The 12,391-nt window shown below is 39.7% G+C and overlaps 1 protein-coding gene across 2 annotated transcripts in view; it reads right to left on the reverse strand.

Moving 5' to 3' along the window:
• Positions 1–667: 667 nt before the first annotated feature.
• The window catches only part of Cacna2d3 (calcium voltage-gated channel auxiliary subunit alpha2delta 3), an 804,670-nt gene continuing 792,946 nt past the window's right edge, over positions 668–12,391 (reverse strand). For both annotated transcript variants that reach the window (XM_060390773.1, XM_060390772.1), the window contains 3 exons: positions 4,698–4,813; positions 4,399–4,478; positions 668–1,082 (listed from right to left, as the gene is read on the reverse strand). In XM_060390773.1, coding sequence (XP_060246756.1) covers positions 990–1,082; positions 4,399–4,478; positions 4,698–4,813 — 289 coding nt within the window. In that variant the 3' untranslated portion in view covers positions 668–989. The remainder of the gene's footprint in view (positions 1,083–4,398; positions 4,479–4,697; positions 4,814–12,391) is intronic.

The following is a 12,391-nucleotide window of genomic DNA, read 5'->3' on the forward strand; positions in this document are numbered from 1 at the left end:
GTTCTGAAATTTTAATTGGCCTCCGGATGACATTGAGAGAGCTGTCCTGTAAAGCAGGGCATTTTTTTTTTTACCTAGGCAAGAAAATTATTCCACCTTATTTGGTGACTATGATCCAGCGAACGCGTTTTCTTCGGTTCGGGAGCCAGCATTTCAGGAATGGTTACGGGTCTGGGCAGTTTCACGTCCTGTTATATCTAAGATCTGGTTTCACCTCTTATTTATGGGCAAAGCCAGAAGCCAAATGCTGAAGAAATGAGCTTCAGAGTCTTTCATGGTCATTCTTCATTTCCTCCAAGCCTCTTTGGAAGAATTTCCTGAGATTTATGACTTCTTTATTTCTACCCTTAAATAGTTCAACATTGGACTATTAAGAGAACTTGTGTTCTCCTCCCAAGTATGATTCCTATTGAAGTCTAATTCAACAGACCCAGGGTTCTATGTAGTGGAATCTCCCCAATGTAGACACTAGCTTGATTTACTTTTGTAAATATTTTAGGATCTGAGCAGAACATCTAAACCATTGTTAACTATTTGTCTAGGATCTACTTTGGGGGCACATTTCTTACTGGTTTCTGGAATAGGTGACTTTCTCTAACCAGGTCTTTTATTTTACATTTTCAGACTGTATTCTCAGCCCATAAAAAAATGATTCCAAACAAGGTGATTCTAATTTTAATATCCTTTATTTAAAAAGTACACAGCTTTAAGTTGGTTCCCATGGTTTTCAAGCAGAAGGGGCACTAGGCAGCCCCCTCCCCCCATTTCTGATGAAGGGTGATCATGTGGCAAACTCACATTTGCATGACTGGCAAAGTAAAAAGATAACTTGTTGTCAATGTATCAGTAAGAGTTTCTATCACGCACAGTTTAAAATCATGAGATGCTGACGGCTGGGCTATGCTTATGTCTCCTATGTCGCACCATATTTGGGTTCACAGTTTATCCATCACTTAGAGCATGCCAAAAGAACATCCCAGGAGTCAGTGTCACCTTGAGAAGAGACTCGAAAGCAGGGGGAGCAGCAGCAGGGCCGCCTGGGCCCGGAGACTCCATGCACCCCCACACTCCCTTGCATTCTCCTGTGGGGAAAGCAGGGGGCTGGTTAGAGCACGGCTGGGTTCCAGGACTTCTGAAGGTTTGCAGTTTTCCTGCTGATGAGGATTCTATACTCTTCTGACTCGGTGATGGAAGGATATGGGTTCGTCTAAAACCCACCAAGCTAGAGTTCCAAATATCTAACCCCTAGTCAGAGGAGTATGAAGCACCAGAGCTGAGGGGCATAGTCAGCTCAGAAACCTTCCCTCTGGTGTCTTTCTTTTTATTTGGGGGAAAGAGAGACCTGTTTGGGAAAAATCATTTTGGTGCATTCTTTCTCTTAAATGCATCTAGACATGCTGCCAACTCCATTGTTTTCCTACTGCATTTGGGTCTTTTATCGTTATTGGGCATTCATTTTCTCATCTGGTGTTTACTTTGCCAAACTCTGCTAGCTGTGAGTCTCTGCCTTCCAGTGGGAGTTGCCTGTGCCTCTGGCGATGGGAGAGGTACTTACTGAGAGGAAGGCTGCAGAGCTTCAGACTGGTTTTGCCTCTTAGTTACAGGTAAGTGTGTCTTTACCTTGCATTACTTTAACAACCTTGGGCTATTACTAATAAATATCATTGAACTTCTTTAAAGTTGCTACTACCTTTGTTATATTTTTTTCTAGGTAGGACAAGCCATTTGGATAGCTAAGTGGGTCTATGTTTGTCCCATAGCTTTTAGTCTTAGACAATATAGCATCTACCTAATTCCCAGACTATTCATAAGGCTACTGTTTTGCCATGTAAGACTAATCCATGTATTCTTTTCTGAATTGGCTGCCTCCTTATGAAGTTTTCTGGTTATACTCAGCCCTATTTCAGTATTACAGAAAAAGAGAAAATACAGATTTTTATATCTTTATCTTATATCCGGTTACCAAAATTATCTTAACTCCAGCAGCTTTTACTTCAGTTACTCAGTTGTCCAGGCATACAATCTCTGACAGCTCTTCATTTTGAGGAAGGCTCTTACTTCTACCTAAGCCCGACCTTCAGCTTGCTCTCCTCCTGCCTCAGCCTCCCAGGTGAGGCGTTACAGGTGCTGCTTCCGCGATCAGCTCGATCCCTGGCTCTAATTCAGATTGCTTAGGTTTACACAGTGACACTTGGCTGGACCCGCTGGGTTATTATAAAGGTTTTACAGCACGTATATGACGCTTATACACTGTGTTGCTATTGATTTCCCAATCTGACAATAGAAGCAAAATTCTTTTTTTTTCTTCTCTTACATGTTTGATTTTTTTTTTCTTGTACCCACATAGAAAAGTACTTTTCATATCTGGAAAATACAGGATGCAAGCAGATTTAGTTGAGAGCTTGTCTTATAATTAAATCTATTATTTGAGAGTATGATAATGGGGGTCACTGTATTATACTTGTTTTTTTAATTAAAATTTTATTTTTATATTAATTACAGCTTATTCACTTTGTATCCCAGCTGTAGCCCCCTCTCTCATTCTCTCCCAATCCCACCGTCTCTCCCTCATCTCCTCCCATGCCCCTCTCCAAGTCCACTGATAGGGGAGGTCCTCCTCCTCTACTCTCTGACGCTAGCCTATCAGGTCTTATCAGAAGTGGCTGCATTTTCTTCCTCTGTGGCCTAGTAAGGCTTTACCCCCATTGCAGGGGGTGGTCAAAGAGCCAGCCACTGAGTTCATGTTAGATACAGTCCCTGTTGCCCTTACTGGAGAACCCACTTGGAGACTGAGCTGCCCTGGGCTACATCTGAGCAAGGGTTCTAAGTTATCTCCATGTATGGTCCTTGGTTGGAGTATCAGTCTCAGAAAAGACCCCTCTGCCCAGATTTTTTTGGTTCTCTTGCTCTCCCTGTGGAGCTCCTATCCTCTCTCCAAGTCTTACTATCTCCCCCTTCTTTCATAAGATTCCCTGCATTCTGCCCAAAGTTTGGCTATGAGTCTCAGCCTCTGCTTTGATACCCTGCTGGGTGTAGTCTTTCAGAGGCCCTCTGCGGTAGACTCCTGTCCTGTTCCCTGTTTTCTCCCTCTTCTGATGTCCATCCCATTTGTCTTTCTGAATGAGGATTGATTATCTTACCCTGGGTCCTCCTTCTTGATTAGCTTCTTTTAGGTGTACAGATTTTAGTATCTTTATCCTATATTATATGTTTAATATCCACTTATGGGTGAGTATATACTGTATGTGTCTTTCTGCTTCTGGGATACCTCACTCAGAATGATCTTTTCTAGTTCCCACCATTTGCATGCAAATGTCACGATTTTCTTGTTTGTAACTGCTGAGTAGTATTCCAATTTCTGTTTCCATTCCTCCATTGAGGGACATCTGAGTTGTTTCCAGGTTCTGGCTATTATGAAAAATGCTGCTACAAACATGGTTGAGCAAATGTCCTTGTTGTGTACTTGAGCATAGTTTGGATATATGCCTAGGAGTGGTATAGAAAAACTCTAATTTATTATAAACAAAATACTAACAGTACTTATTATATGTAGTATACTTACTTTTAACATCTTATAAACTGGATAGCCTATAGCACATTAAAATTAAAATTGTATGTTATTTGAAGGTACACAGACATGAAGAAGATGACATTTTTCAACAGTGGATGCTCAACCTCTCTTAGTTAAAGATCTAGGCAAGCTTTCTGCTTTGGTTAGGGATAGAAGTAGAGTTCATTTTTCTTGGTTTAAAACAGTGTCACGTAAAACACTGTAGAATGTGTACAACTCATCTTTGTCAGGAGTGGGCTAAATTCTGTGCTCATCACCATATGTGTGACAATTAAGGGGTTTGAATTCAGGTGTGTCTAAGCTGCTGCCCACACACCTCGCTGGAGAGCGATTATCATGGAGACCAATAGGTTTGTAGAAGACAATATCGTACTGAAATGTCAAAAGGCTGGACAACCCTGATGTTTACTCCCATAGGTGGCAACTATCTGATACAAAATTGCCACTTTTCTTTAAGTGAATTTCTTGTAAACAAAAGCGATCTGAAATTAGCAGTGGAAAATCTCCCATTTAAGGTAAATAAACCGTTATGGTCAGAGCTGCCTTCTGCAAGATAAAATTATATATAACACATCTAAAATAAGAAAGACAGAAAAAGATTTAAAAATGCATATGGACACCAAAGGAAAAGATGACTGAACAGAGATGAAATAAGGCACAGATGGGCTGAATACTCAATACTATTAGCTGTCAGGATTCCCTTTCTTCATTTCCTGACAGAAATTATTTTCTTGTGAGTCAAGTGCTTAGCTGTAGTTCTTGGTCATTGTGGGGTACTCTTTGTGAATCTGATGAGAAAAGAACAGGGCAATGGTTCTCAGACTTGCCTCAGGATGGAAGCCATGGCAGGATTCTGGACGTCGTCTGATCTTCTGAGCCTTTAAACGTTCGCACTTAAGGGATTCATTATGTTGACTGTAGTTAAGGCGTGTTTCCGAGGAATACTTCTCTCACTCTTAATTTCAGGGGTCAAAACTTGGCGCTAAAGTAGCTTAACCACTTCTCTCTATATACAGGTAAAGGAAGTAACCTTTCCCTTTTTGACTCGCCTCCCCCAGAAGCTTCCATACTGTGGCTCCCCCTTTACCTGTGAGAGCTGTAGTGGCTGGACCCACATACAAAAGGATATACCTGATTTCAATGGGCGCCATGGTGATAGGTGCCACAGACTCACAGGGGCAGCTGCTGTCCACCACCACCATGAACAGATTGCTGCTCGGGATTTGCTGGATGACGAAAGACCTGTGGGAAACAAGAGGTAACAAGGCAGTGAGAGGCGCTTACCATCTGTCTTCCTTCCTTTCTGTTGTTCTGATAAAAATCTCCTGATAATGAAAGAAAGTGTTTATTTCACAATTCCAGGTTATAGCTGACCATTGCAGGGCAATCACAGCTGGTCACATTGCATCCATAATTAGGAACACGGAACAGTGAATCTGGGAATTCTTATGCTCAGATCATTTTCTCCACCCTTATACAGTTAAGGATGCTTGGCCTCGGGAATAACATCTGCCACAGTGGGGGGATTTCTCCAGCTCAGTTAACAAACTCAAGAGGAAACCTGCCCAGAGGCCAAATTGACATAGACCAGTATTCATTGAGATTCCCTTCTCAGATGTTTCTAAACTGTGTTCACTTGATGATTAAAACTGACCACTAGAGCATCTCTCAAAGGAAAGGCTATATAGGAGCTCTTCTCCCCTGGGTGGGAACAACCATGATATTTTATGGAACCAGGTTGAGAGATAACCTTTCCAGGAAGCTGTCTCCCTCAATGAGGTGCTTTAACTAAAAATACTAAGCTTGGAATGAGAAACAACAGCTATATTCACTTGAAGTTAGTACCGTTCATCTTGGAGAGACTGAGGCTTTATATAGAGAAATCAGTCAGAATTGAGTAAGTCATCTCAGTTTTCAAAATGTACCTTCTTCATATCTGACTTCATTTCCCACATCTCAGGACCCTCACGATAAAACTCAAGCAACCTATTCCCTGCTTTTCTGCAAAGGCTTGTAGTTTGATAAGAAAAGGTCCAGAGCATTATCTCATTCTGCTTTTGATTTTCTTCAGGGAGGAGCCTTTTCTTTTTTCCTTTCTCCAAAGACTGTTGTGTGCTGATGAGAAAAGAGACAGTACATTCTCTAGGCCCATTCCTGTAACACTTTGTTCTATATCTGCCCAGAGGAGAGGAGAATGTTTTCAGTGAAACTGATGCTGAACATTGAGGAGGTTTTAAAATCCATATTAATTTCAGGAATAAGATTGCATAGCAACTGCAACCTTTGGTACCCATTAGTATAGCCAGTCCAACTGTGGTGAGCGTCATGGTGTCACCATTTTCGTACTGCAGTGATCTAAAGAGGCTTTGTAGATGTTAAAGATCTTGCTGGCTACTTGATCTTCAATGACTAGATCATTGGAAGTGTGCAAAGATTTGGGATGAGGTAGGGTGAGTGCCAAAATTATCACGGTCTATCTTCATCCCTTTAGTAGCCATTCTCCTTCACTTTGTACATTTTTGAGAGTATTAGAGATCCTCTCTGAAAATAAGATACGAAGAGAGCTAATCTCCACCCAAGCTAAGAATGCTAAGATCATATCAGGAAACTTCCTTAAACAGACTACCTGCCTAATACCTCCACTAAGGTATTTGGAAAATGTATTTTCCTATTATTTTGTTTAGTTAGGTGACCTCATAAGTTGATGCAACTTCCTCCATGGTAGAATATGTCATTCAGGGTGACTTGAATCTGTGTTTTGGGCTATGGTCATTCATATTTGGCTTAGAGTAAATTATCTTCTCATTTTTATTAAGGCAGGCACATTATTTTATAGCAATAATTTTGACACCTAAGATGGACTCCCCCAGAGAGTGTATACTTTTGCCAGCCACTTGGATTGCTGCCATGTATCAACATGAACTGTCTGTGTCCCAAGGCCCAGCAGGAGATGACTCCTCCAGTGGACAATGGCGAGTCTTTTCAAGACCAGCATCCTGCTTTTGGCTGACAAGTCCTAGTTTTAATTCATTGTTTTGTTTGGGTGTCTGTCTGTTGATAAAACATCTGTTGGAACTTCTGTCCATTATCACTTGGCAGCTTCTTTTTAATGTGGCTTCTCTATTATTTGTATTTATAGTTTTGTCTGTCTTTTTTCCAGTCATTACAATTTCCCCCATTTAGTATAGAATATAATGAGTAACTAATTTTAAAGATGCCAGGATAAGGGGTACTTGTCCTCTCTGGTCTGAAAAGGTACACTTAAGAAAGTAAATGAATTTTGAGGTTATGCAAGGGATATTACTCAGGATACGCAATGGTGTCAAGTTTCCCAAATAACTTTGTTCCTGGGTCAGAAGCATCTATTGGATCATCTAAGTTTTGAGCTCTGCCACCTTCCATAGACATGTGGGATAAGCCCAAGCTGCACTGGGGGAACTGACTTCAGGGTGAAATCCGGGGAAGGGAAGATGCTCCCACAGCAGGATATAAACTCTGGACTCATCAGCTGACACAGAAAGCTGGGAATTTTTGAGAGGGGAAACCTTTGTGGAAATAGGAATTCATTTGAGGAATATTTGGGAAGTAATGATAATTTGGTGCTCCAAATGGCTTTAGGTCTAATGCTAATGACACCTTAACATAACATATATGTATTCAAAAAAACTGGATAAATTTAAGGATGATTAGTTTCATGTTTACATTACTGGGGAGTAACTTCATATTTACTTAGAATATTTGCTTACTGGAAGGCTTAGATAGAGAAAAACAGAAGAGGAAATATCTTGTTTCTATTTGTTTGGTTTAGTTTTGGGGTATATGTGTGTGTGTCCATTCATTCTGAGATCTGGTTTTATCTATAGCATCCTTAAAATAGGTATATGCTTTTTGCCTCATGGGGAATTGTCTCATTCTCACATACATCCTATCAGATTACATCTCTAAACCTGGGTGACTTTCATCTGCACATCTATGCAAACAAAAAAAGATGGTTTTTCTCTTGTAGTACTGATAGTAAGACCTGATGGGTACCCCAGAAGTGGTTTCAGGGTCTTCTGTCATGGAAAAGAGAACCAGACAGACATGCAGATAATAATAGCAAGTGAATCTAGTAAGATGAGATGTGGTAGCTGTTGCTACAAGGCCTTGACTCGCACAAAGTCAAGCAAATACCTTCATGAACTGCTGTATGCAAAGCTAGATCATGGAGACACACAATGCTGATACCAGCTGAAGCTGAAGCAATCATACACTATGCTTCTCATCTCTCCTATAACCAAACCCATAACATCTAAAACCCATAAAGGCTATTCAATAAAATTGGTAACAAAACCAACATTGTAAAATTTGTATATACATCAAAATAAAAATACAACCATAACAAATTTATCCAGCAAAGGATATCAATTTGAAGACTGGCCAATTGTATTAAGAAAGATCAAACTATGTGCTGCCTACAAAAAAAAAGTCATTGATAAATATACATATAGCTTAAAAATGAATAGTTGAAAAAAAAAAAGACATTGCGTAGATGGAAACCAAAAGTGCGGAGAGGTGGCTATATCTGTATAAACTAAAGCAGACTTTAAATTTAAACAATTAAAAAATTGAAATAAATGTGTCAATTCCGAAGGAGGATTTACCAGTTTCAAATATGTACATACATGAAGACCCTCATGTTAATGAAAAGAGAGACTTGAATCAGTTGGGTCACTTAGGTACTATACCTTATCCGATGGACAGGTTATTCTGACAGAAAATCAAAAGAAACATCTGAATTGAGCCTTACCATAAATCAAGAGGACACAGAACTGTTCATCAGAATTGTACTGCTATGTGTATTTCTCTTGCATGCAGATAAAAGTCTCCAGGATAGATTTTGTGTAAGGTCACCAAGTCTAAATATATTTCTCCCCCAAAATGGCATCATATCATGTATCTTCTCTGTCCAAAATAGAATAAAACCACAGATCACAAAAAGAATGGAAAGAATATAAAGACACTGAAATTGAGTATGTTCTGAATGACAGTAGGTGAGTCAGGAAACAAATTGGGAAAATGTCAAACAAGTGCAAATGATGATGTAACACATTACACCTGTGGAATGCAGAAGACACATCAGTCCCGAGAGAAGAACTCATACCGATAAATACAGTCTCAAATTAAGGCAGAAATAAGTTGAAGGTCACAATAAGCCAGACTCTTAAAATAAATGAAACAGAGATTTTTGTGAAGATTAGTTGACAATTCTTTAGATGAACGAATAACATGAGTATCCAAATAAACAGATGAAACAGAGACATTACAACTTATATTTACCTCGACTATATATGAAAATTTAGAAAACCCAGAAGAAATTCATACCTGCGAGCACATACCACCTACCAAAATTGAGTAATTAAGACAGACCAATAGTGAGCAATGAAATTAAAAGTCTTCTGTGTTGCAAAAGGTAATCCAGATCCTTACTGATGATCCCAAGTGGGAATGCCTAAAGAAGGGCTGATTTCAATTTTTCTTAATCTATTCCAAAAGTTGAGATAGAGACAATTCTGTCATAATCTTTATTAGATCATTCTTCCCTGATAACAAAACAAGAAAAAAATATGCAAAACATAGACTGCTATCAGTGATGAAAATAAATGCTATTTTTTTGAATAAAATATTAGCAAACCAAATCTGCTTAATTTTATCAACAAATAGTTTGTTGATATCATCAAAATGTCAAATACCATGGCTCAAAAAAATCATCTTAGGAATTTAAAGATGGTTGAATATATGCAAATTAGTAAATGTGGTATAAGGGATCAGTAAAAAAAACAGCATCATAATATACATAAAAATCAACAAATACAACATTACAAGATAATAAAGACTCAAACTTGGGCACAAGAAGCATATAACTCAAGATACTAAGAGTTGGTATGAAAACCCCTCTACTTATCTATCTATATCATCTGTCTGTCTCATATTACATGGGGAAAAACTGACCCTATTTTCTGTGAGATGTGAGACAGCACAAAGATGTCTACTCTCACCACAGTTATTTAATAGAATACTAGAAGTGTTAGCCAGAGGAGCAGGGCAAGAGGACAAAGGGCAAAAATTGTAAAGGAGGAAAGGAAGTCATTAAATTACCCATGCGGACTATGAAATGACACTCCATGTGGAAAAACTAGACAGTCCATGGAGAGCTGTAAAAACTAATAGATGAACTCAGGCGAGTTGCAAGATACAAAATGAATGCAGAGAAAATAGTAGCAGCCTTATATAAAATAGTGAATTTGCTGAAAAAAAATTAAGAAAGGAATTATGTTCAAAATAACTGGAAAGAAACTCAAACTATTTGTTGATAAAATTAAGCAGAGAAGTAAAAGGTCTCTATAATAAAAATTATAAAATATTGTTGAAAGAAATGACAGAGAATATTAACAAGTGGGAACCTGTGCTTTATACTCACACAAAACAGAACAATTGGAGTCTTCCTGAGCAGGCACACTGGGTCTGCTGGTACAAAAGTGGCATGAGTATTATGACATCCTTTGATTGGCTCTGAGGCCTCCTCACCGTTGGAGACTCACACCTAATGCTTTAAACCTGGTCCAAAGCCTGTGGCTACAGATACCCTAGAAAGAATCTACTGTTGTTACTTAGCCAAATGGTTATGTTCGTCACATTGCCTTCGAAAAATGCTTATGCTTATTCCTATACATCTGAGCAACTCTCAACCTTGATAGCAAAGATTCTTTCTTTGTAGTGAGCAGGGGAGACTTCCTACTTGTCAAATTTTTGAAAATTAGTGACTGGGTGCACAGCCCAAAGGGGACATCAGTATCAATACCCAAGACTGGAGGGACTTTGGAGATAAGGGGGTAGGAAGAGAGTGAATGCCAGGGAATGTGGAGGTGTGCTGAAAATGCTGCGTCACGACAGGGCATGGTTGTTGTGCTCACGAATCACAGCACTTGTGGTTACCAGCACAAGATCAGCCCACTCAGAATTTCAGCGTGGATGAGGGAGGGGCTCATGAAGTCCTACTCCTAATTGAATACTATGGCTGGAAGATGGAGGGCGAGTCAGTTTTCTTCATGGTGTTGCCACTAGTAGGTTTTCCATGCTCCAGTGACTGACCCTACACTCATGCAGCTATACGTACAAAAAGAGCATTAACGGGGGGTGTTATGGTAGAGTCTGGGGCAAGTTGGAGAGAAGAAATGAGAGCTGGGCATAATCAGAACACATTACATACATGGATGAAATTTTCAAAATATAAAAACATTAAAAAAATGAAACACCTGGACAAAAAAAAAATTAACCCTTCATGTATAAAAAGCAAGAAGCATAATATCTGACTTTAAGAATGGTAGCTGATAGAGGCTGGAGAGGTGATTCATCAGTCAGAAACACGTACTGGTGCTGCAGAGGACCCAGGCTCTGCTAATCAGAACCAACACAGTGGCTCATGACCATCACGTACTCCAGTGCCAGGGCATCTAATGCCCTCTTCTGGTATCCCAGGGCACATTCACTCATATGCATAAGGCTCCCCTGCCACCTATACACATGATTAGGATGCTAAAATTCAATCCAACAATAAGTAGGCAAAAGAACTAAATAAACATTTCTCCAAAGAAGTCATACAAGTAGCCAACAAGCACATGAAAATATGCCCAGCTTCATTCATCTGTAAAATGCAAACCTGAATCACAGTACACTGGAATGTTCCTCAGGAGTAGACTGCTAAAGGCATGCATTTGGAAGTGGACTTCATCTCTAGCAGGGAAAATTAAAAGCAAATGAAAACCTTGAGAGGTATCATCTCACCCCATTTAGAATGGGTATAGTAACAACAAAATACAGCCCAATGAATGCTGAGAAAAGGGAACTCTTTTATACTGCTTGTGGGAATCATCATGGCCATCATAACAAGCAATATAGAGATTTCTCAAAAAAAAAAGAAAACAAACAAACTAAAAATAGAACCATCATATATTCAACAATTCTAAATCTGCATATATATTCAAATGATAAAATCATCATACCAAGAATACTCTTGCAGTTTGATTCATAATAGTTACGATATAGAATCAGAGTAGACACCCTTTCTATGAATGGATAGAGAAGCAATATATATTGTAAACGGACATTCCAGGACTGAGGAGATGCCTGCTGAATCAACTACTTTTCTGAGTCAATTACACATGAGTTGATCTCAGCACCCACATGAAGGCAAGCTGTGGTAGCATGGCTCCCCGTTCTTGGTAGGGAGGGAGACAGAAACATCAGGAGGGCTCCCTGGACAGCCAGGCCTTCTGAAACAGTGATGGCAGAAGACGTCCAACTTCCATCTCTAGCCTGCACACATGGGTGCAAACATCTACACGCCCACACACATTCGCGCCACACACACACACACACACACACACACACACAGGAGAATCACACAACAACAATGAGCTACAGAATGAAATTGTTGGTAGCAACACTGACAGAACTGGGGGCTGGTTAAAAAGTGAAATAAGTCGTGCAAAGAATAGTGCCACATGTTCTCCATTTGTGGAAACCAGTAAGTCAGCCTGGTGGTCACTAGAGACAGGGGTGTGCAAAGAACTGGGGAGATGGAAGGAGGTGGTCACAGTGTGCAGCTCTATGAGGAAACATTCTACAGGCTAGGCTTCAACGCGATTTCCAGCACACAACATGATTAATGGCTGAGGAGATGGAAATGGCTTATGCCCTGATTTGGTTATTAAATATTGTATACATGTGTTGAGTTACCATAATATACCCCCACAAAGATGTACACATAGTACGTCTTAC

Source organism: Meriones unguiculatus, chromosome 9, assembly GCF_030254825.1.
Source record: "Meriones unguiculatus strain TT.TT164.6M chromosome 9, Bangor_MerUng_6.1, whole genome shotgun sequence".
In the NCBI taxonomy this organism is placed as follows: Eukaryota; Metazoa; Chordata; class Mammalia; order Rodentia; family Muridae; genus Meriones; species Meriones unguiculatus.